The sequence below is a fragment of the Oncorhynchus gorbuscha genome, linkage group LG20, assembly GCF_021184085.1.
Source record: "Oncorhynchus gorbuscha isolate QuinsamMale2020 ecotype Even-year linkage group LG20, OgorEven_v1.0, whole genome shotgun sequence".
In the NCBI taxonomy this organism is placed as follows: Eukaryota; Metazoa; Chordata; class Actinopteri; order Salmoniformes; family Salmonidae; genus Oncorhynchus; species Oncorhynchus gorbuscha.
In genome coordinates this window covers 3076317-3102837 of record NC_060192.1, presented here as the reverse complement: position 1 = coordinate 3102837, position 26521 = coordinate 3076317, and the positions used below count along the sequence as shown (strand labels likewise).

General features: G+C 43.9%; 1 protein-coding gene across 1 annotated transcript in view; it reads left to right on the top strand.

Moving 5' to 3' along the window:
• The first annotated feature begins 3835 nt into the window (after window positions 1–3835).
• The window catches only part of LOC124006611 (netrin receptor UNC5D-like), an 86942-nt gene continuing 64256 nt past the window's right edge, over window positions 3836–26521 (top strand). Inside the window, exon 1 of the mRNA XM_046316664.1 lies at window positions 3836–3944. Coding sequence (XP_046172620.1) covers window positions 3836–3944 — 109 coding nt within the window. The remainder of the gene's footprint in view (window positions 3945–26521) is intronic.

Below are 26521 nucleotides of genomic sequence, written 5' to 3'. Positions count from 1 at the left end.
AATTGAGACACGCACGCAGACAAGCACACACTCTTAGACCCTCCGTCAATGACTGCCACATATATTTAGTTAGGCACACAGTTAATCCACACGTACACACACACACTAACTCTTAGACCCTCAGTCAATGACTGCTTCATATATTTAGTTAGGCACACAGTTAATCCACACGCACACACACACACTAACTCTTAGACCCTCAGTCAATGACTGCCACATATATTTAGTTAGGCACACAGTTAGTCCACAAACACACACACACACACACACACACACACTAACTCTTAGACCCTCAGTCAATGACTGCCACATGTATTTAGTTAGGCACACAGTTAATCCACAAACACACGCACACACACACATTTGTACACACTCACACACTTGTCTCTTTCTCCCAAACACACACACACACATCTGACAGCCAGCAGGATGAATAAACAGGAGCCACCCAGGTGTAATTATGGTGCACCGTGGACCTATGTCTCATGTTTATAAGATGAGGTTGTAGTCTCTCCTTGACCTGCTGTAACTTTGACATTGTTTGGTATGCCACTAGGGTGCCCAGGACTACCATTAGGAAGCATATTTGTCCAAGGCCATCAAAATAATATTAATTTATAACTATTTTATGGTGATTACTTATTCCCATCTCTCATTAATACGCACAAGCACCACTTTGTTCATACCCTTACAGTTCATTTAAATGTGCACACACATAAGGGATAGGGACTAGGGCAAGGGACGAGGGGTGATTTCTGGACCAGCCTCAGCTTTTAGAGATACATAACGTATCAGCATCATCCACACATAAGGGATAGGGACGAGGGCAAGGGACGAGGGGTGATTTCTGGACCAGCCTCAGCTTTTAGAGATACATAACGTATCAGCATCATCCACACATAAGGGATAGGGACGAGGGCAAGGGACGAGGGGTGATTTCTGGACCAGCCTCAGCTTTTAGAGATACATAACGTATCAGCATCATCCACACATAAGGGATAGGGACGAGGGCAAGGGACGAGGGGTGATTTCTGGACCAGCCTCAGCTTTTAGAGATACATAACGTATCAGCATCATCCACACATAAGGGATAGGGACGAGGGCAAGGGACGAGGGGTGATTTCTGGACCAGCCTCAGCTTTTAGAAATACATGACGTATCAGCATCATCCACTACGTAAATGGTGCCGTTTGTGAGGAGAGCTCTTTGGAATTTAAGGTTATTAGTAGAGAAATGGCTCAGCGTTGGATCCACAGCTAGCAGTGGGGAGGCATAGTTGATGGTTCTGTCCACAGTCAATCAAGACCATGTAATGGGAGCTTTATTGCCTGTGATAGCTGGGTGTTGCAGGAGGTTCATAGCGGCTGTCACCTCTTAATTAAAGTCCAATAATATCTCTAATGAGGAGAGATCAGGGGCTTCTGTCAGCGGCCGTTACTCATTTGACACCCCATTTACCATATCGTGCTACTTTTGACCAGAGAGCCCTACATATATGCTATTTTAATTTGACCAGTTTCTCACAGCAGGAAAATAACCCTACAGAAACAGGAAATGTGAATTATTATGTGGATTATAATAAAAGAGATTCTCTAGTACTTTGTTACACTTTTTTAGCCAAAAGTGGTCTCTGAAAATGGTGTACTGACAACAAAGCCACAGATGGGTGGTTGATATGTCTCCGCTAAATGCTTTCAAATGACACTGTCAGCTGTCACTGCTCTCTTTCATCTTGATCCCGGGGATGTGCTGGCTTTTGTGTGTGCTGGCTTTTGTTCCAGACCATCACTAACAAACCTGATTCAACTCGTCAATGGTTTGATAATTAGTTGATTAGCTTGTGTGTAAGTGCTGACCATGTTGGAGGAACAGGAAGAACACGGCTTTCAGACAACTTTTTTTCTCCCTGTGTCCCTTTGTCCCTCTCCTTAAACAACCTTGTGCTGAGACAAGCAAACAGCAAACCGTGACTCTGCTGCACCGCACAGGTGTTCCTCAATGGAATAGTCAGGCAGGCGGGAGACACTGAGCAATGACTGTGACTTTCTTATTTGTGTTTGTCATGGCCATTTGTGTATAGTGTGTACTGCACTGCACACATAACCAGGTTACTTAAGTCGTGCCTGGAACTCAGTGTGACCAAGAAGTTAAAAGGAGCATACTGTGATGCACCACAAGGCTCCCCTATGGTCATTCCACCCCACCCCCTCAACAGTCTTTACTCTGCCTCCTCCCCAATGGACATATATTCATATATATATTCATCACTGCCACAGCTATTATGATGTCTATAGTGCTATTTCTATTTCTGTTGTTTTTCTTACCATTTTCATAGTTCTATTTCACTAGTCCTGCATGTTGGAGCTCGAAGACTAAGATTTTCACTGTACCCTGCAATCCCACCTGCAATCTATGTGACTATTAAACAATCTGAATCTGATCTGAATCCCTACCCCCCCCCCCTCTCTACCTCCTCCACCCTCTGTAACGGGAAGGCCTGTGTGTGAAACAAGCCGGGAGCCATTTTTAACATGCCCTTGTGTCAGAGCCTGAGAAATGGGTGTAACCATCCCTGAAAGATCATACACATCTTGCTGTTGTTGTTTTATGAGGCGACATCAGAGCGTACTTAATAGTTGGGGGCATCTGAGGCGATCAAGAATGAATTGGGGAAATTTTACATTAGTAATGTACAGTAGAGTGAGTGGTTTCTGTTGTGGAGCTGTTTGTGATGGGGTTGACACGAAACAGTTGAATCTCAGAGTACATTTCAGGGCTGACTGGTTGTAAATTGAAACACCACATTTCTACTCCATTGGTTAGAGATGTACGATCGTAATTTGAACCAGGTTGGTATAGCAGGAAAATAATCCTGCAGAAACAGGAAAATATAATTATTATGGGGATTATAATTAATGGACATTATTGTAGGGGTTGATACATTTGTCTTAAGGGAAGTCTTGAATTTCTAAGTGGAATTTACAAACTTCAAGTTTGAAATTTCCTGCATTGCAGGACATTTCTCCTGCAACAGAGTGACCAGATTAAGATCCTACATCTGTAATTGCTGATAAATGTAGGTGGGTTCCACTTTTTGGTTTCAAACCGTACCACCAAAGATGCTTTAGTATGAAGATGCCTAGACACTCCTCCAATAGAAATCCCGGATCAAGAAGGTGATGTCATGGCAACGTTAGCTAGCCATGCTAATACGCAGAAACACGTAATTGGGTCTAATGGTTGTGTCGCGCTGGACTGCGCATGTGCATGCTGTCAGAGCAAAGCACTGCGTCAATATAAAGTTGTCTTTGAAGAAAATGAAAACGTGTCAGTTTGCTACTTTCACGAGGTTGAAGTAGTAACATGTATCGGCTTCAATCTAGGTCGTGCCGTTAGAAATAGAGAAAATGAACAACTAAGGAAGATTTTTTACATTTATGTCATTGACTTCCCAAACCCCGGTCTGGTCTGTCGAGCCTGCTTACGCGAAGCGTTCCCGGAAGTATCGCAAAGTTGGGTCTCTGGGTTTGGAAACTCTGTGGTACCACCATGTCTACAACAGTACAGCATGTGCATACTTGCTGACATAAACACTAGTCTCATTCCTCTCAATGTATCCGCTCCTCTTCCTTTAGTAAGCAAGAGGTCTGATTCTGACACGGCCTTGTGTCTCAACCCTGTGTCTCTTCTCTATTATTCATGTAGTACCCATTTAAAAAGTCTTCTCAGTTTACTGTTGATGTTTTTTGGTTTGGCTAATGTCACCACCAACCACTCAGGTCAGATTACCAGACTGGTTAAAAGTAATGTTCAGAGCCCTCCACTGGGATTCAAAATGGAGGACCGGTTGCCCTGGCCCGATGTGTGCCTGCGACTACGGCTCAGCCCACACATAAAGACACGCTTGAGTGGAAATGAAAATGGATCTGCAGGGGAGAGTAGAGGTGAGATTTTGTCCATCTCTCTTGGCTTTCATGAGAAGGACTGAGAAGATGCACAGCAGATGAAAGTGGCATGTGTGAAGTATTGTGCTCTTTATTTATTTATTCAAAGACACTGTGAAGTAACGTGTGAGGACATATAAGAGCTGGAGTATGACTGTCCTATTATTAAGTTTGAAGGTTTACTCCATCCTACTAGGTTTTGTTAGTAGTAGGGATTAGAGGTCGACCGATTATGATTTTTCAACGCCGATACCGCTTATTGGAGGACCAAAAAAAGCAGATACAGAATTTGGTTTAAATAATGCAAAAATAAAGTGTTGGAGAAGAAAGTAAAAGTGCAATATGTGCCATTTAAGAAAACTAACATTTAAGTTCCTTGCTCAGAACATGAGAACATATGAAAGCTGGTTGTTCCTTTTAGCATGAGTCTTCAATATTCCCACTTAAGAAGTTTTAGGTTGTAGTTATTATAGGAATTATAGGACTATTTCTCTCTATACCATTTGTATTTCATATACCTTTGACTATTGGATGTTCTTATAGTGTAACGACTATTGGAAGGGGAGAACCAAGGTGCAACGTGGTATGAGTCCATATTTTTTTAACGAACACAGCAATAACAAAAATAACAAAGAGAATGACCGAAACAGTTCTGGCTGGTGCAGACACACAACAGAAAACAACTACCCACAACTCATAGTGGGAACACGGGCTACCTAAGTATGGTGCTCAATCAGAGACAATGATTGACAGCTGCCTCTGATTGGGAACCATACCAGGCCAAAAGCAGAAATACAAAACATAGAACAAAAACATAGAATGCCCACCCCAACTCACGCCCTGACCAAACTAAAATAGAGACATAAAAAAGGATCTAAGGTCAGGACGTGACATATAGGCACTTTAGTATTGCCAGTGTAACAGTATAGCTTCAATCCCTCTATCGCCGCTACCTGGGCTCGAACCAGGAAAACATCGACAACAGCCACCCTCGAAGCAGCGTTACCCATGCAGAGCAAGGGGAACAACCACTCCAAGTCTCAGAGAGAGTGAAGTTTGAAATGCTATTAGCGCGCACCCCGCTGACTAGCTAGCCATTTCACTTCAGTTACACCAGCCTCATCTCGGGAGTTGATAGGCTTGAAGTCATAAACAGCTCAATGCTTGAAGCACAGCGAAGAGCTGCTGGCAAAACGCACAAAAGTGCTGTTTGAATGAATGCTTACCAGCCTTCTGCTGCCTACCATCGCTCAGTCAGACTGCTCTATCAATATCAAATCAAAGACTTAATTATAACATAATAACACACAGAAATACGAGCCTTAGGTCATTAATATGGTCGAATCCAGAAACTATCTTTTTGAAAACAAAACGTTTATTCTTTCAGTCAAATACGGAACTGTTCCATATTTTATCTAACAGATGGCATCCCTAAGTCTAGATATTGCTGCTATATTGCACAACCTTCAATGTTATGTCATAATTCTGGCAAATTAGTTCGCAATGAGAGAGGCGGCCCAAACTGTTGCATATACCCTGACTCTGCATGCAATGAACCCAAGAGAAGTGACACAATTTCACCTGGTTAATATTGCCTGCTAACCTATCTTTTGGCTAAATATGCAGGTTTAAAAATATATACTTCTGTGTATTGATTTTAAGAAAGGTATTGATGTTTATGGTTAGGTACACATTGGAGCAAGGACAGTCCTTTTTCGCGAATACGCACCGCATCGATTATATGCAACACAGGACACGCTAGATAAACTAGTAATATCATCAACCATGTGTAGTTATAACTAGTGATTATGGTTGATTGATTGTTTTTTATAAGATAAGTATAATGTTAGCTAGCAACTTACCTTGACTTCTTACTGCATTCGCGTAACAGGCAGGCTCCTCGTGAGGCAGGTGGTTAGAGCGTTGCACTAGTTAACCGTAAGGTTGCAAGATTGAATCCCTGAGCTGACAAGGTAAAAATCTGTCTTTCTGCCCCTGAACAAGGCAGTTAACCCACCGTTCCTAGGCCGTCATTGAAAATAAGAATGTGTTCTTAACTGACTTGCCTCATTAAATAAAGTTGTAAAAAAAAAAAAATTTAATCTGCAAAATCTGCTTCCTAAAATACAGATTTATGAAAACTTGAAATCGGCCCTAATTAATCGGCCATTCCGATTAATCGGTCGACCTCTAGTAGGGATGGTAGTGGTAGTGTATAGCATGCATGACATTGGTTGGAGTTGTAATAGTAGAAGTGGTGCCAGCAGCGTAAGGAATAGGCCCATTCATATCTGTGACATTCGCAGTTCAGTCATTGGTTGGAGTTGTAATAGTAGAAGTGGTGCCAGGAGCGTAAGGAATAGGCCCATTCATATCTGTGACATTCTGAGTTCAGTCATTCAGCAGACCCTCTGACACTTTATATACACAAGTTTGTGGATTGGTGTATGTGGATATTTCAGCCACACCCGTTGCTGACAGGTGAACAAGATCGAGAACACAGCCATGCAATCTCCATAGACACACATTGGCAGTAGAATGGCCTTACTGAATAGCTCAGTGACTTTCAACGTGACCCTGTCATAGGATGCCAGCTTTCCAACAAGTCAGTTGTTGGATAGGGGCTGCTCCGGACAACTGAACTGTAAGTGCTAATATTTTGAAGTGGAAAAGTCTTGGAGCAACAACGGCTCAGCCGTGAAGTGGTAGACCAAACAAGCTCACAGAACAGGACTGTCGAGTGCTGAAGTGCGTAGGTTGCAAAAAAAAACTTCTGTCCTCAGTTGCAACACTCACCAATGTCAGCACAATAACTGTTTGTCGGGGACTACATGAAATGGGTTTCCATGGCCGAGCAGCTGCACACAAGCCTGAGATTACCATGCGCAATACCAAGCGTCGGCTGGAGTAGTGTAAAGCTCGCCGCCATTGGACTAGCATTGGAAACGTGTTCTCTGGAGTGATTAATCACACTTCACCATCTGGCAGTCCGATGGACGAATCTGTGTTTGGTGGATGCCAGGATAATGCTACCTGCCCAATGCATAGGGCCAACTGTAAAGTTTGGTGGTGGAGGAGAAAACATGGTCTGGGGCTGTTTTTCATGGTTTGGGCTAGGTCCCTTAGTTCCAGTGAAGGGAAATCTTAACACTACAGCATACAATGGCTTTCTAGACAATGATGCAACAGTTTGGGGAAGGCCCTTTCCTGTTCCAGCATAACAATGCCCCCGTGCACAAAGCGTGGTCCATACAGAAATGGTTTGTCAAGATTGGTGTGGAAGAACTTGACTGGCCTGCACAGAGCCCTGACCTCAACCGCATTGAACACCTTTGGAATGAATTGGAACGTCGACTGCGAGCTTCATCACCCAACATCAGTGCCGACCTCACTAGTGCTCTTGTGGCTGAATGGAAGCAAGTTCCCACAGTAATGTTCCAACATATAGTGGAAAGCCTTTCCAGAAGAATGTGGGCTGTTATAGCAGGGGGAACCAACTCCATATGAATGCCCATGATTTTGGAATGAGATTTGACGAGCAGGTGTCCACATACTTTTGGTCATGTAGTGTCTGTCTGTACTGTATATGTAAAATGATTTAGGGAATACCAGATACATGCACAAATACCCACGTATCGGTACAGTTTAAATCATTCTGTTTTTTAAAACTCAGCAGATTACTCAAACTCCTGATGTTAAAGTTTAAACATTTAGGTAAACACATGCTCAGGCACTATTTCAAACAAAGAAAATCTAATTGCAATGAAATAGCGGTATTCAAATTCAGAAGGGTTCTTGCCTTCCAAAGAATCCTTTTTGCCTCCCAAAAATCATCAAATAACCCTTTTTTTCCAAAAACCTTAGGATGTTAATAGTTCTAGGTAGAACACTTTGCCTTACAAAGAGCCTTCCAAAAAGAGTTCTTCAGATGAAAATGATTCATGGTAGAACCCTAACCCTCTGCAAATAACCCTTTTAGAACCCTTTTTGTCTAAGTGTACCATTCATTTCTATTGGGCACAACCAAACAAAACTGCAAATGCATCCAACAAATTTGTAGAGTCAAAAGCTTTTTGTAGTCATTGCGTGCTAGGAATATGGAACCAAGTACTACTACTTTAATACAACGGGTGACCCCATTTAGTCGACTGGTCAATTGTTTGGTTGATAGGCTGTTTGTCATCCAAGAATTCTTTAGTCTAGCAGTAGCAGTAAAATACACCTGTCCGTGGACTAATCAATTGTGGAGGCCGTGGGGATGGCACAGTCCATCACTCTAAGATGTGCAACTGAAATAGTATATGGTTGTATTACATAAGAGCAATGGTGCAACACTAATAAAAAAAAAATTTTTTTAATAACAAATGCACATTCTCCCGCGTTGGAAAGCGGTCCCTGTCTCCAGTTCTGAAACATCAGTTCGCTGTTGAATTGCAACCTTCCTAGACCATGTTGCTATGTGCATAAGGGCAAAGTTCCCCAGCCCTTTGGTGTTGAGGACAATGTGGTGGAAGCAGAAGTGAAGACAGGAGACAAGAAAACAGCCCTTGCCTTCATTGTCTAAGACAAGTGAGGAGAGAGGAATTGTGCTTGGCTTTATGAATCATCCATATATATCGACAGAAACAAGACAGATCCTGCTTCTGTGACCTGTTTGAGTGTTTGTTTAATAGCCGACAGATTCCCGAGCACCAAGCCTCATGCAACCACATTTCGGATAAACAATTTCACAAATTCGACTGTTTTTTTATCTTTGCTTTTGCTGTAATAAAGGCTTTACACTTTTTTTCCCGTTAGAACAGCCACTCTGGTTTTACTTATAATTGAATTAGTGTTGTTTACACTGTTCCAAATTGTCCGAAAAACTATATTTATAATAATAATAAAAACCCAAATGTTTCTTAATCTCCTTCTTATTGTTTTTATTACTATTATTATCATGATCATAATTATAATAAGTCATGTCATTATCATTAGTAGGCTTAGTATAGCAGCCTTGTATATTCACCGTCGAGATGTAGGCCGAAGACCGCATCCTGTCTAACTTACTAAAATACTTTATAGGCTACTGTATGAATCAATCATTCATTCATGTCATCACACAGCATATCACACAGCATATCAATCAATCAATCAATCACATTTCTTTATAAAGCCCTTCTTACAACAGCTGATGTCGCAATGTGCTGTACCGAAACCGGGCCTGAAACCCCGAACAGCAAGCAATGCAGGTGTAGAAGCACGGCATTGGAGTCATTCATGACTTGAAATGCAATCAAGAATTTTAGTTTTAAAATAAAATAACAAAGCTACCTAATTAGCGTAAACAATAAATAAACATGTCGGCAATTGCATTCATGAATCCGTACGACTGTTTTTAGTCTTTGTTGACAGCAAATTAGAGTTGTATTAATAACATGGCCAACTTAGCTAGCTAATAAGTCTCTTGATATTATTGGTGTCCTTTAGTAGTGGTTCGTTTGTAGCAATTTGACAATGAAGGCCTGATACACACAGTGTCCTCTGAACAGTTGATGTTAATTGTCTGTTACTTGAACTCTGTAAAGTGTTTATTTGGGCTGCAATTTCTGAGGCTGGTAACTTATCCTCTGCAGCATAGGTATCTCTGGGTCTTCCGTTCCTTGTACTTCCGGCGCCGACAGAGATGGCCGCCTCGCTTCGTGTTCCTAGAAACTATGCAGTTTTTTTTTTTTTTTTTTACGTGTTATTTCTTACATTGGTACCCCAGGTCATCTTAGGTTTCATTACATACAGTCGAGAAGAACTACTGAATGTAAGATCAGCGTCAACTCACCATCAGTACGACCGAGAATATGATTTTCGCGAAGCGGATCCTCTGTTCTGCCTTTCAACCAGGACAACGGAATGGATCCCAGCCGGCGACCCAAAAAAAAACGACTCCGTAAAAGAGGGAAACGAGGCGGTCTTCTGGTCAGACTCAGGAGACGGGCACATCGTGCACCACTCCCGAGCATTCTTCTCGCCAATGTCCAGTCTCTTGACAAGGTTGATGAAATCCGAGCAAGGATAGCATTCCAGAGGGACATCAGAGACTAACGTTCTTTGCTTCACGGAAACATGGCTCACTGGAGAGACGCTTTCGGAGGTGGTGCAGCCAGCGGGTTTCTCCACACATCGCGCCGACAGAAACAAACATCTTTCTGGTAAGAAGAGGGGCGGGGGCGTATGCCTTATGGCTAACGAGACGTGTTGTGATCACAGAAACATACAGGAACTCAAATCCTTCTGTTCACCTGATTTAGAGTTCCTCACAATCAAATGTCGACCGCATTATCTACCAAGAGAATTCTCTTCGATTATAATCACAGCCGTATATATTCCCCCCCAAGCAGACACATCGATGGCTCTGAACAAACTTTATTTGACTCTTTGCAAACTGGAATCCATACATCCTGAGGCTGCATTCATTGTTGCTGGGGATTTTAACAAGGGCCTGCAGCCTTGCGAGGGTTAACACGTTTAAATGTTAATCTGAAAACAAGACCGCTAATCTGAAAACAAGACTCCCTAAATTGTATCAGCATATCGATTGCGCAACCAGGGCGGGAAAAACCTTGGATCATTGTTATTCTAACTTCCGCGACGCATATAAGGCCCTGCCCCGCCCTCCTTTCGGAAAAGCTGACCACGACTCCATTTTGCTGATCCCTGCCTACAGACAGAAACTAAAACAAGAAGCTCCCACGCTGAGGTCTGTCCAACGCTGGTCCGACCAAGCTGATTCCACACTCCAAGACTGCTTCCATCACGTGGACTGGGATATGTTTCGTATTGCGTCAGATAACAACATTGAAGAATACGCTGATTCGATGTGCGAGTTCATTAGAACGTGCGTTGAAGATGTCGTTCCCATAGCAACGATTAAAACATTCCCTATCCAGAAAACGTGGATTGATGGCAGCATTCGCGTGAAACTGAGCACGAACCACTGCTTTTAATCAGGGCAAGGTGACTGGTAACATGAACGAATACAAACAGTGCAGCTATTCCCTCCGCAAGGCTATCAAACAAGCTAAGCGTCAGTACAGAGACAAAGTGGAATCTCAATTCAATGGCTCAAACACAAGAGGCATGTGGCAGGGTCTACAGTCAATCACGGACTACAAGAAGAAAACCAGCCCAGTCACGGACCAGGATGTCTTGCTCCCAGGCAGACTAAATAACTTTTTTGCCCGCTTTGAGGACAATACAGTGCCACTGCCACGGCCTGCAACGAAAACATGCGGACTCTCCTTCACTGCAGCCGAGGTGAGTAAAACATTTAAACGTGTTAACCCTCGCAAGGCTGCAGGCCCAGACGGCATCGCCAGCTCGGCCCTCAGAGCATGCGCAGACCAGCTGGCCGGTGTGTTTACGGAAATATTCAATCAATCCCTATACCAGTCTGCTGTTCCCACATGCTTCAAGAGGGCCACCATTGTTCCTGTTCCCAAGAAAGCTAAGGTAACTGAGCTAAACGACTACCGCCCCGTAGCACTCACTTCCATCATCATGAAGTGCTTTGAGAGACTAGTCAAGGACCATATCACCTCCACCCTACCTGACACCCTAGACCCACTCCAATTTGCTTACCACCCAAATAGGTCCACAGACGATGCAATCTCAACCACACTGCACACTGCCCTAACCCATCTGGACAAGAGGAATACCTATGTGAGAATGCTGTTCATCGACTACAGCTCGGCATTCAACACCATAGTACCCTCCAAGCTCGTCATCAAGCTCGAGACCCTGGGACTCGACCCCGCCCTGTGCAACTGGATACTGGACTTCCTGACGGGCAACCCCCAGGTGGTGAGGGTAGGCAACAACATCTCCACCCCGCTGATCCTCAACACTGGGGCCCCACAAGGGTAATATATATGCCATTTAGCAGACGCTTTTATCCAAAGCGACTTACAGTCATGTGTGCATACATTCTACGTATGGGTGGTCCCGGGAATCGAACCCACTACCCTGGCGTTACAAGCGCCATGCTCTACCAACTGAGCTACAGAAGGAGAGGGTTCTGAGCCCTCTCCTGTACTCTCCTGTACTCCCTGTTCACCCACGACTGTGTGGCCACGCACACCTCCAACTCAATCATCAAGTTTGCGGACGACACAACAGTGGTAGGCTTGATTACCAACAATGACGAGACGGCCTACAGGAAGGAGGTGAGGGCCCTCGGAGTGTGGTGTCAGGAAAATAACCTCACACTCAACGTCAACAAAACTAAGGAGATGATTGTGGACTTCAGGAAACAGCAAAGGGAACACCCCCCTATCCACATCGATGGAACAGTAGTGGAGAGGGTAGTAAGTTTTAAGTTCCTCGGCATACACATCACAGACAAACTGAATTGGTCCACTCACGCAGACAGCATCGTGAAGAAGGCGCAGCAGCGCCTCTTCAACCTCAGGAGGCTGAAGAAATTTGGCTTGTCACCAAAAGCACTCACAAACTTCTACAGATGCACAATCGAGAGCAGACTGAAAAACAGCTTCTATCTCAAGGCCATCAGACTGTTAAACAGCCACCACTAACATTGAGTGGCTGCTGCCAACACACTGACTCAACTTCAGCCACTTTAATAATGGGAATTGATGGGAAATGATGTAAAATATATCACTAGCCACTTTAAACAATGCTACCTAATATAATGTTTACATACCTGTTAATTGAAATGCATTCCATGTGACTACCTCATGAAGCTAGTTGAGAGAATGCCAAGAGTGTGCATAGTTGTCATCAAGGCAATGGGTGGCTACTTTGAAGATCCTCAAATATAAAATATATTTAGACTTGTTTAACACTTGTTTGGTTACTACATGATTCCATATGTGTTATTTCATATCGTTGATGCCTTTACTATTATTCTATATTGTAGAAAATAGTTCAAATAAAATAAAAACCTTGAATGAGTAGGCGTGTCCTAACATTTCTAGAAAACAAGTTATATTAAGTTGTAGCTAGCTAGTATTAGCAACGTTTGGTGGTCAATGAGACTGATAGCTAGCTAACCAGCTGAGCTAGCAAACAAGGTAACAAAAGTATAATTTCAGATTGAAAAATGGTACATCAACAGGCTCTGCATTTCATGAATCATAGTAACAAGTTCCTCTCATGCACTGTTCAATTATTTAAACATTTAAACAATGAAGCACTTTTATGTTTTTCCCAATGCCCTCACTGGCTATTATGTGTTTCAAACATGAGCTTGTCTGAGGTGTCGGAACTCGACGACATTTGCTATCATTTGGATTGCTGCGATTGGTTGCACAAAATTCTAGGGTGGGGCTTAACGAAGGGTCAATTACACCCTCACTTTCTTTCCCTCCATATCATCTTTGATCTGTTACGTCTGCTTCTCCGTCATAGGACAGACAGGGATATAATTAAAAGCATTGTGTGGAAGAAATATACAATCTGAGCAGCAATCACACTCTGGCAACCAGACAGCTCACTTGGCTAATGCAATGAGAACTCTATTATTAAAATGATTTATGAATATATTTTTTTTTTTTGTCGCTCGCCGACGTTAAGACAGGTTTAGGACATTGAAAGGATAAAATAAATCTTAAAAGTTTTCGTTTTGTCATTTCATTAAATGTCTGGCAGAGAAGTAGAATGGGACTCAATAAGGAAAGTTAATATCCTGAGAAAATAATGTCAGCGGATCGTTCTGGCGAATGTATTAATATCATTACTCATCTGTCATCGTGCGCGAGGAAGACTATGTGGGGAAAGCGTCACTCTTGGAGCCCCCCCCCCCAATAAACATATCTCCTCTGGCTAAATTAACTCCATTGGAGCACCATAAAACAGTGACCAGTCACATCGCTCAACCACAGAACAGCGCAGTCATGATAAAGACAAAATATTGGGATATTTCCTAGTGTTCAATGGTTACACTTCTCCAATCCCATCCTTCAGCTTTATACCAAACCAAGTGGCGGGCTTGCGTTAGGGATTGAAACACAATTTCAGGATTGTGCCTTTAATTAAGGCCATCATTGCAAATGATCACCATATGTGTCAAGAATAATAAATAAAGTCAATGTCCTTCAAAATAAGCCTTAAAAAAGTCACGGTAAGACAGTATGAGACAGAGGCAGAAAGAGAAATGTAATATCAGAATATATAATCTCTCCATCTGTCTGTGTGTGTCACCCACAGCCTAGGCGAAGGGCGACTGTTGCTCTAACAAATTCCAGAACTTTAAAGAGGAGGATTCAGTTTTTGAGCGGCAACAGCCGCTAAGACCCATACCTTTCTATCCCCAGGCCCAAATGTCACACCTACAGCAGGAGATTAAGAGATCGTCCGAGGCTTAAGTACAGCTTTAAGGCATCATGAAAAAGTTGGACACGTTCAAAGCCCCATCTTTCATGTGAAAGGTCTCTTCCTAATATACAGGCAGGAGATATAAAGGTGTTAACTGCCACTGTCTATTGGCCTGATTCGTCCTGCAGCTCTACATTCTCCACTTTCTTCTTCTGCCTAACAGGCAAACGTTGTACATGATGGTCCAGTGTCTTAGTAAAATACAGTAGCTAGGCGGCTCTGAGACCACTGTCCGTGGGGGATGCGCAGCCCGACCGCGCACCTCCCCAAAATTCCTAACTAGCGCAGTTCCGCATGCGCATCTTCTATTCATTTGGATAGGGTGATGGAGACATTTCTGGAGCCTGGCTGAGAATCTAAAAAGTATGAAAGCCAACGATCCAATATTCTCAATCTGACAGTTTCAACTGTTCTGCCTTACAATTATTCAACCATGCTGGTCATTTATGAACATTTGAACATCTTGGCCACGTTCTGTTATAATCTCCACCCGGCACAGCCAGAAGAGGACTGGCCACCCCACATATGCTCTCTCTAATTCTCTCTTTCTTTCTCTCTCTCGGAGGACCTGAGCCCTAGGACCGTGCCCCAGGACTACCTGACATGATGGCTCCTTGCTGTCCCCAGTCCACCTGACTGTGCTGCTGCTCCAGTTTCAACTGTTCTGCCTTATTATTATTCGACCATGCTGGTCATTTATGAACATTTGAACATCTTGGTCATGTTCTGTTATAATCTCTACCCGGCACAGCCAGAAGAGGACTGGCCACCCCACATAGCCTGGTTCCTCTCTAGGTGTCTTCCTAGGTTTTGGCCTTTCTAGGGAGTTTTTCCTAGCCACCGTGCTTTTACACCTGCATTGTTTGCTGTTTGGGGTTTTAGGCTGGGTTTCTGTACAGCACTTTGAGATATCAGCTGATGTACGAAGGGCTATATAAATAAATTTGATTTGATTTGATGTGCGTACCCTTACACGCTTTTGGACTCTGATAAGCGCTTTACACCCACCAGCCGACAGCATATTACACACAACCATCCCCAAATAAGCACCGAAAGCAAAAAGTTGAATTTACTCACTCACTTCTCCAACTCCCCATTTTCCACATCTATGAGTTAGGAAAAAAGCCCCTCTGAGATCCCTGTGAATTTCCTGACATATTGGATGCGAGAGATGGATGCAAATTAGTGCGGTTTGAGGGATTTATTTAGGTGCATTGTTCAGGCAGGATGTTAATGTGAGTCTATGAGAGGGGAGCTGTACGAGTCGGGGCTGATGGGATGGAGATGGGAGGCTCTTTGTCAGTTTGACATCCAGGTAACCCACTTTTACTGTGCCACTTCTTACACTTTGATTGCGAGAAGAGCTGAGGGAAGCACTATCTCCCTACCTGTCAAGCTGAGGCTGGATGAGGCTGGCATGCTGTCACCTAGGTGGATACACAAACCCTATGAAGATGCACATACACACAAGGATGCACACACTCTCTGAGGTTTTGGGATGGAAAGATACACAACCTCTATGAAGTATGCAGGACACACACACCTCCCGTGACATTTCAGAGAACACACACTCTATATGTCCATTTTGGGATGGGGCGATTGTTCTGGCAATTCTCACATAGAAACTTAATTGTGAGGAAGGATGTTTGACATGCTTTTTACAAATATAAACAATTTATTTTGAACCTCTAAGGTTCTATTTCACATATGTCAAAAATGAGTTAGTCACATATCATTTATCTTTAGATGTTTCTTCATATGTTTGTGAAGTTACATTTTAATTTAATGCAATTAAGTTAAACAGTGGGGAGAACAAGTATTTGATACACTGCCGGTTTTCCTACTTACAAAGCATGTAGAGGTCTGTAATTTTTATCATAGGTACACTTCAACTTTGAGAGACAGAATCTAAAAGAATTTTTTTTAAATCACATTGTATGATTTTTAAGTAATTAATTAGCAATTTATTGCATGACATAAGTATTTGATACATCAGAAAAGCAGAACAACTTGTTGAGGACGTGGTACCGAAGTGGGAACCACAATCAGCAGAAATGCTCAAGAGCGCCACCATAGACGTTGATAAACCTCAAACTTTCATTAAAATTGACATACAATATACCGAATTAAAGCTACACTCGTTGTGAATCTATCCACCAAGTCAGATTTGTAAAATGCTTTTCGGGGAAAGCATGAGAAGCTATTAACTGATACCATGCACCCTCAAAATACTGCACCGTCACCTAAAACGACAGATTTTGCGTAAGCCGTCGCAAACGAAAACGCTGAAATAAAATATAAAACATTCATTACCTTTGACGAGCTTCTTTCTTGGCACTCCTAGATGTCCCATAAACATCATTTAGGGTCTTTTTTCGATTAAATCGGTCCATATATAGCCTAGATATCGAGCTAAGAATTACGTTGCGAGTAAAGAAATAAATTAGCATTTCATAACGTAACGTAATTTTTTAAAATTCAAAAAGTCGGCGATAAATTTTCATAAAACACTTCGAAATACTTTTGTAATGCCAATTTAGGTATTAGTACACGTTAATAAGCGATAAAATTGATCAGGAGACTATGTTAAATCTGTTTCTTGTCCGTATAGAAAAACATGTCTGACCAGAGGTCGACCAAAAATCAGGGCGGAGCCATCAGGGAAGATGTTCCCTTGTTTGGGTTAGACCAAGAATCAATTGCGAATCAAATGGCATGACTCTAGACACCCTGTGGAAGCTGTAGGCAATGTAAACTCGGCTCTATTTAATTTGGTTCACTTTTAACAATTGCCTGTAGTCGCGGAAGGATATATTTTTCCATTTTCAGTGAACAGATTTCCATGCACTTTTGGATGAAACGCCCGTTCTGTAAATGCCACAGACGTGATTTAAACAGTTTTGGAAACGTCTGAGTGTTTTCTATCCACACATACTAATCATATGCATGTACTATATTCCTGGCATGAATAGCAGGGCGCTGAAATGTTGCGCGATTTTTAACAAAAAGCTGCGAAAAGCTGCATGAATTCTCAACTTCCATAAGTGGTTTTAATATTTGGTACAGAAACCTTTGTTTGCAATTACAGAGATCATACGTTTCCTGTTGTTCTTGACCAGGTTTGCACACACTGCAGCAGGGATTTTGGCCCACTCCTCCATACAGACCTTCTCCAGATCATTCAGGTTTTGGGGCTGTCGCTGGGCAATACGGATTTCAGCTCCCTCCAAAGATTTTCTATTGGTTTCAGGTCTGGAGACTGGCTAGGCCACTCCAGGACCTTCAGATGCTTCTTACGGAGCCACTCCTTAGTTGCCCTGGCTGTGTGTTTCGGGTCGTTGTCATGCTGGAAGACCCAGCCACGACCCGTCTTCAATGCTCTTACTGCGGGAAGGAGGTTGTTGGCCAAGATCTTGCGATACATAGCCCCATCCATCCTCCCTCAATACGGTGCAGTCGTCCTGTCCCCTTTGCAGAAAAGCATCTCCAAAGAATGATGTTCCCACCTCCATGCTTCACAGTTGGGATGGTGTTCTTGGGGTTGTACTCATCCTTCTTCTTCCTCCAAACACGGCGAGTGGAGTTTAGACCAAAAAGCTCTATTTTTGTCTCATCAGACCACACGACCTTCTCCCATTCCTCATCTGGATCATCCAGCTGGTCATTGACAAACTTCAGAAGGGCCTGGACATGCGCTGGCTTGAGCAGGGGGATCTTGCTTAGTGTGTTACGAATGGTTTTCTTTGAGACTGTGGTCCCAGCTGTCTTCAGGTCATTGACCAGGTCCTGTCGTGTAGTTCTGGGCTGATCCCTAACCTTTCACATAATCATTGATGCTCCACGAGGTGAGATCTTGCATGGAGCCCTAGACCGAGGGTGATTCACTGTCATCTTGAACTTCTTCCATTTTCTAATAATTGCGCCAGCAGTTGTTGCCCATCCCAGCCTTGTGCAGGTCTACAATTTTATCCCTGATGTCCTTACACAGCTCTCTGGTCTTGGCCATTCTGTAGAGTCTTTTTGATTGAGTGTGTGGACAGGTGTCTTTTATACAGGTAACGAGTTCAAACAGGTGCAGTTAATACAGGTAATGAGTGGAGAACAGGAGGGCTTCTTAAGGAAAAACTAACAGGTCTGTGAAAGCCAGAATTCTTACAGGTTGGTAGGTGATCAAATACTTATGTCATGCAATAAAATGCAAATGAATTACTTAAAAATCATACAATGTGATTTTCTGGATTTTGTTTTAGATTCTGTCTCTCACAGTTGAAGTCTACCTATGATCAAAAAAATTACAGACCTCTATAAGCTTTGTAAGTAGGAAAACCTGCAAAATTGGCAGTGTATCAAATACTTGTTCTCCCCACTGTATATACATAAGCACATATTAACTTTTCTATCCGCAATCCAATCACAAGCCTGGACAAATACAGACAGACCAATCAGAACACGTCTTTGCCATCTCTCTTTAAGTATAGTCTAGCCTAGCCAGCAATAATGGCATACAAGCAAAGAAACAACACTGTCAGAAATCCTAAAATATGAGTATCTCAAAAGTAGCCCTGTTGTTTATTTTAAGACATATAATTTGGAACAATATACCATACAAGTACATAACATTTCCAGAAAAGTCTCTCTGCTAATTCTGAAGTTCTGATATATTTTATGAGCACCACCAACACAGTGAAAGGTAATTTGATTCAAAGGGAACTCCCTCTGCTGGTGATTTGCTGAATGTGCAATCCTAAAGGAGGGCTGTGATTGGTTAATGACCTATAACCTCAATTTATATTTATTAAATGCGTCATATCATTAAAAGTACCAGAGAGGCCATTCTGGACATTGGACGTGTTACGAAAGTACTTTTTTTTTTTTTGTTAACCAGGTAGGCTAGTTGAGAACAAGTTCTCATTTACAACTGCGACCTGGCCAAGATAAAGCAAAGCAGTGCGACACAAACAACAACAACACAGAGTTAAACATGGACTAAACAAACATACAGTCAATAATACAAGAGAAAAAGTGCATACAGTGTATGCAAATGAGGTAGGATAAGGGAAGTAAGGCAATAAATAGGCCATAGTGGCGAAATAATTACAATATAGCAATTAAACACTGGGGTGATAGATGTACAGAAGATGAGTGTGTAAGTAGAGATATTGGGGTGCAAAGGAGCAAAATAAACAACAGTATGGGGATGAGGTAGTTGGATGGGCTATTTACAGATGGGCTATGTGTCAGGCTTTTCCTGTGGTGAAGTAGAGGAGGACCAAAACGCAGCGTGGTTATATTGACTCATGTTTAATCAAAAAAGGATAAACATGAACACTACAAAACAGTGAACGTGGAAAACCAAAAACAGCCCTATCTGGTGCAAAACACAGAGACAGGAACAATCACCCACAAAACCCAACACAAAACAGGCTACCAAAATATGGTTCCCAATCAGAGACAATGACTAACACCTGCCTCTGATTGAGAACCATATCAGGCCAAACATAGATATAGACAAACCAGACACACAACATAGAATGCCCACCCAGCTCACGTCCTGACCAACACTAAAACAAGGAAAACACGACACTATGTACAGGTGCAGTGATCTGTGAGCTGCTCTGACAGCTGGTGCTTAAAGCTAGTGAGGGAGATATGAGTCTCCAGCTTCAGTGATTTTTGCAGTTCGTTCCAGTCATTGGCAGCAGAGAACTGGAAGGAAAGGTAGGCAAAGGGGGAATTGGCTTTGGGGGTGACCAGTGAAATATACCTGCTGGAGCATGTGCGACGGGTGGGTGCTGCTATGGTGACCAGTGAGCTGAGATAAAGTGGGGCTTTACCTAGAAAATACTTATAGATTACCTGGAGCCAGTGGGTTTGTCGACGAATATGAAGCGAAGGCCAGCCAACGAGAGCATACAGGTCGCAGTGGTGGGTAGTATATGGGGCTTTGGTCACAAAACTGATGGCACTGTGATAAACTGCATCCAATTTGCTGAGTAGAGTGTTGGAGGCTATTTTGTAAATGACATCGCCGAAGTCAAGGATCGGTAGGATAGTCAGTTTTACGAGGGTATGTTTGGCAGCATGAGTAAAGGAGGCTCTGTTGCGAACTAGGAAGCTGATTCTAGATTTAATTTTGGATTGGAGATGCTCAATGTGAGTCTGGAAGGAGAGTTTACAGTCTAACCAGACACCTAGGTATTTGTAGTTGTCCACATATTCTAAGTCAGAACCGTCCAGAGTAGTGATGATGGACGAGCGGGCAGGTGTGGGCAGCAATCGGTTGAAGAGCTTGGATTTAGTTTTACTTGCATTTAAGAGCAGTTGGAGGCCACGAAAGACCGAGAGACTGCCAGAGGTCCGGACAACAGGCCCTCCAATTTGACACACTGAACTCTGTCTGAGAAGTAGTTGGTGAACCAGGCCAGGCAATCATTTGAGAAACCAAGGCTGTTGAGTCTGCCAATAAGAATGTGGTGATTAACAGAGTCAAACGCCTTGGCCAGGTCGATGAATACAACTGTTATCATATTGTTTAGGAGCGTGGCTTCGGTGCACCCATGAGCAGCTCGGAAACCAGATTGCATAGCAGAGAAGGTACGGTGGGATTTGAAATGGTCGGTGATCTGTTTGTTAACTTGGCTTTCGAAGACTTTAGAAAGGCAGGGTAGGATAGATATAGGTCTGTAGCAGTTTGGGTCTTGAAGAGGGGGATGACCGCGGCAGCTTTCCAATCTTTGGGGATCTCATACAATACGAAAGAGAGGTTGAACAGCCTAGTAATAGTGGTTTCAACAATTTCGGCGGATAATTTTAGAAATAGAGGGTCCAGATTGTCTAGCCCAGCTGATTTGTAAGGGTCCAGATTTTGCGGCTCTTTTAGAACTTCAGCTGACTGGGTTTGGGTGAAGGAGAAATGGGGGAGGCTTGTGCGAGTTGCTGTTTGGGAGTGCAGGGCAGTTGACCGGGGTAGGGATAGCCAGGTGGAAAGCATGGCCAGCCGTAGAAACATTCTTATTGAAATTCTCAATTTTCGCGGATATATCAGTGGTGACAGTGTTTCCTAGCCTCAGTGCAGTGGGCTGCTGGGAGGAGGTGCACTTATTCTCCATGGACTTTACAGTCTCCCAGAACTTTTTGGAGTTTGTGCTACAGGATGCAACTTTCTGTTTGAAAAAGCTAGCTTTCCTAACTGTCCTGTGTATATTGGTTCCTAACTTCCCTGAAAGGTGTTGGTATTTGGTTTCACTTAAGCATCAATTTGTCATTTGAATGCCGGGCACACCGGCTTGTATGTGTCAAGAACTGCAAAGCTGCAGGGTTTTTTCACGCTCAAAATGTTCCTGTGTGTTTCAAGAACATTCCACTACCTAAAGGACATCCAGCCTATGTCAGGCCAGTGGTCAACAACCGCTCATTGATGAAAGAGGACAAAGGAGGCTGACACAAATTGTGCAAAGCAACAGACAGGCTACAGTTAGTCAACTGAACTACTAGTACAAGACCCATAAAATAATTCACAACTCGTTGTACCTTGACACGAATGGGGTATGGCAGCCGATGACCTTACGGAGTTCCACTTCTTTCAGCAAAAAAACAAGAATCTGCGGTTGCAGTGAGCTAAGGAACAAAAACACTGGACACTGGAGAATTGAAAAAACATGGCCTGGTCTGATAAATCCCGGATCCTGCTGTTTCACGCTGATGGGAGGACTAGGTTATGGAGAAAACCACTTGAATATATGCATCCATCATGCCATGTGTCAACATTGCAGGATGGTGGTGGTGGTGTGATGGTGCGGGGTGTGTTTTCATGGATTGAGCCCCTTTATTGATAGCGGAGCAACATTTGACTGCCACAGTATATCAGGTGCATCCCCTCATGGCAGCAGTGTATCCATTTATGAATAGATTTTTTTCAGCTGGATAATGTCCCATGCCACAAGGCTAGGATTGTTCATGAACGATTCCATGAATATTACAGTGGATTCAGCTTACTGCACTGGCCTGCCCAATCACCAGATCTCAATCCAATTGAGCGTCCGTGGGATGAGATGGAACATGCTATTCGGAGTAGAGGTCCACTACCAGCCAACTTGACACAACTGTGGGAAGCATTGGAGTCAACATGGGCCAGCATCCCGGTGTAATGCTTTCGACACCCTGTAGGGTTCACGCCCCAATGAATTGAGGCTGTTCTGAGGGCAAAAAGGGGTGAAACTCAATATTAGGAAGGTGTTCCTAATGTTTTGTACACTCGGTGTATATTTGCATTCAAATCTAGAACTCAGGGTATGTATTCTGATTTAGAACACAGGCCATACTTTCTGATCTAGAACTCAGGCCATATCTACATTCCGAACTAGAATTGTGAGGTGTTGGACAATCCATATTTTACACCCTTGATTTAACCTCTTCCTCTTCCATAGCAGTTTGCAGCAAACATCTGCATTGTGTCCCAGCTGTGTGTTTCAGTGTGTGCTCTGTTGCTGCTCTGTAGCCTGTCACGTACCACGGCAGCACACCTCGGGCACTACATCATCTGTGTTGATGTGTTTGGAAATTGTTGTGGAAATGGTATTGTAGGCAATACGCTGCCCCAGCCAGTGCCTCTGCAGGACTTGGATGGCAATCACGACTCCGTGGCGCCCTCTCCATCTTCCATTGTGTTTCTGAAAATCCCCCAGTCGGAGATGGATCCAGGAATATCATCTCCTACTCCCCTCCTCTCTTCCAGTCCTCGTCCTCCTCCACTCCTCCCTGATGGAATACACTGCCCTACCTGTCAATCATCCACCAGAGAACTGGCCTCCTGCTCCCAATGCATCCCGCATGTGTGTCCGTGTGTATGCATAAGTGTGGACAGTATGTGTTTCCCCCATCGGGTGAAATAATTGATGCCTTGTTGACTATTGACAAGCTGTGTTTCTCTATGTCTTTACAGAGACACGTGGCCTGTGTAAGTAGCTGTGTGCACAGATAAAGGCAGATTTGACAGGAAATAGAAAATGGTGTGATGTGTTCTTGTCCGTAAGATGAGACGAGGAAGAGACACAGAGAAAGTTAATGGGCTTTCTGTGCCTTATGCCTCAACCCTGTTCTCAAATGTCAACACGGTCATGTGTTAGTAATTAATGAATTATTATTCCGCTTTCCTACTTAATTAGCAAACAAAGAATTCATTAGAAAATGTGTTTGTTAATTTATGACTAAGCAGCCGGCTCCCGGCGGCATTAATACTTTATGTTGTGCAAAGCGTAATAATATGCTATCTGATTGGCTCGAGCAAGAGGAAGTTTAGTATTTTTTCTGTTTCATCAATTTTTTCAAGCTCTGGTTGTACTTAGGCCCAGTTAGTGGTTAGGAGGAGAGAGTTGAGTAATTCAGCCGTACATGTCTCTGTGAAGGTAATTAAGGGATAGTTGAGTTTGTCTTCTAAAACAATGACCTTGAAAATGACATTTTTATCATGCTATATGCCATGTTCTATCTCTTTCTCGCTTTCTCTCCCTCCTTCCCCTCCCACGCCTCTTTCCCCTCCCACTCCTCTTTCCCCTCCCACTCCTCCTTCCCCTCCCACTCCTCTTTCCCCTCCCACTCCTCTTTCCCCTCCCACTCCTCTTTCCCCTCCCATTCCTCTTTCCCCTCCCATTCCCCCTTCCCCTCCCACTCCTCTTTCCCCTCCCACTCCTCTTTCCCCTCCCACTCCTCCTTCCCCTCCCACTCCTCTTTCCCCTCCCACTCCTCTTTCCCCTCCCACTCCTCTTTCCCCTCCCACTCCTCTTTCCCCTCCCACTCCTCTTTCCCCTCCCACTCCCCTTCCCCTCCCACTCCCCTTTCCCCTCCCACTCCTCTTTCCCCTCCCACTCCTCTTTCCCCTCCCACTCCTCCTTCCCCTCCCACTCCTCTTTCCCCTCCCACTCCTCTTTCCCCTCCCACTCCTCTTTCCCCTCCCACTCCTCTTTCCCCTCCCACTCCTCTTTCCCCTCCCACTCCTCCTTCCCCTCCCACTCCTCTTTCCCCTCCCACTCCTCTTTCCCTCCCACTCCTCTTTCCCCTCCCACTCCTCCTTCCCCTCCCACTCCTCTTTCCCCTCCCACTCCTCCTTCCCCTCCCACTCCTCTTTCCTCCCACTCCTCCTTCCCCTCCCACTCCTCTTTCCCCTCCCACTCCTCTTTCCCCTCCCACTCCTCCTTCCCCTCCCACTCCTCTTTCCCCTCCCACTCCTCCTTCCCCTCCCACTCCTCCTTCCCCTCCCACTCCTCTTTCCCCTCCCACTCCTCTTTCCCCTCCCACTCCTCCTTCCCCTCCCACTCCTCTTTCCCCTTCCACTCCTCTTTCCCTCCTTTGTCTTACTATCTTTTCCTCTCTATATCCATCTCACTCTCTCCCTTCTCCCTCTCATTCTCTCGCTCACTTTCTCAGTCTGTCTCCCTCACTTACTCACTTAGTTTCCTCACTCACTGTCTTTCTCTTTCGCTCTCTCACTCTCTTTTTCTCTCTCCACTCTTGTTCCTGAGTCGAAATGTACATGTGGGCCTCCTGAGTGGTGCAGTGGTCAAAGGCACTGCATTGCAGTGCTAGCTGTGTCGCTAGAGATTCTGGGTTCGAGTCCAGGCTCTGTCGCAGCCGGCCTCGACCGGGAGAACCATGGGGCGGTGCACAATTGGCCCAGTGTTGTCCGGGTTAGGGGAGTGTTTGGCCGGCATGGATGACCTTGTCCAATCGTGCACAAGCGGCTCCTGTGACGGGCCGGGCACAGTGCACGCTGACACAGTCGCCAGTTGTACAGTGTTTCCTCCGACACATTGGTGCGGCTGGCTTCCAGGTTAAGTGGGCATTGAGTCAAGAAGCAGGGCGGCTTGGTTGGGTTGTGTTTCGGGGGAGGCACGGCTCTCGACCTTCGCCTCTCTCTCTCGAGTCCGTACGGGAGTTGCAGCGATGAGACAAACTACCAATTGGAAACCATGAAATTGGGGAGAAAAAAATAAAGAAATATATTTAAAAATTCTGCAGGACTTATATATTAGGCTATGTGAGAGGTTATAGACACACAGTCAGTGTCCAGATTTGAGTTACTATTCCGTTTAACCCATCTGAACACTACAGTTTCCTTGACATGCCATGTTTAAAGTCCCCGTCTAAACAGTACAGTTTCCTTGACATGCCATGTTTAAAGTCCCCGTCTAAACAGTACAGTTTCCTTGACATGCCATGTTTAAAGTCCCCGTCTAAACAGTACAGTTTCCTTGACATGCCATGTTTAAAGTCCCCGTCTAAACAGTACAGTTTCCTTGACATGCCATGTTTAAAGTCCCCGTCTTGTGGCTGTCAAAATGGTACAGCGCCTCACAATCATTACAAATAGAACTGCTATCGTCCGCTTTTACCACTTCACCAAATCTTTCCCACATATTAGGCCAGCTGTTCTGGCCCTCCCTTCTCTTTATTTTCAACTCTCCATTTTGCTGCTTTTCTCTTATTGAATTCAATGTTAACTTTTTCTGCCCAAGTTCCCAAAATTTTTTGGCGATTGGCATGTATTTATCGTGTGTAAAATTAGGCCCTAAAGCTTAGCCTTATGCACTAATGCCAGATAAAAAATAATGAAAGTAAAACCACAATGTAGCCTATAGATATGAATTGCACAAGAATTATCGGCAACATATATGGATTTTTGACACCTACCCGCCCGTCATTCACACAATATTTCATGACCCTAAACCCACCTGAGGACTTAACTGTGGGGACTGCGGGTTATGAGTCAACCCGCGCACCACTAACACACACACTCACACACAGAGAGAGCCTGTTTTCTGTGTCTGCAGTCCGCTCTTTCTGTGTGAACAGCCTATCTATGACTCCCAAAATAACTCAGTCAGATCAGGACTCCCTCCATCAATACTTTTTTCTCTCCTTTAAAATGTTCATTAACCCCATATGCAGTGCATTCGGAAAATATTAAGGCCCCTTGACTTTTTCCACATTTTCAGAAATACCTTAAGTTTTCAAACCCTTTTATACGAGACTCGAAATTGAGCTCAACTGCATCCTGAAAGACACACACCTGTCTGTATAAGGTCCCACAGTTCACAGTGCATGTCAGAGCAAAAACCAAGCCATGAGTTCGAAGGAATTGTCTGTAGAGCTCCGAGACAGGATTGTGTTGAGGCACAGATCTGGGGAAGGGTACCAGAGTAATCGGGGGAGAA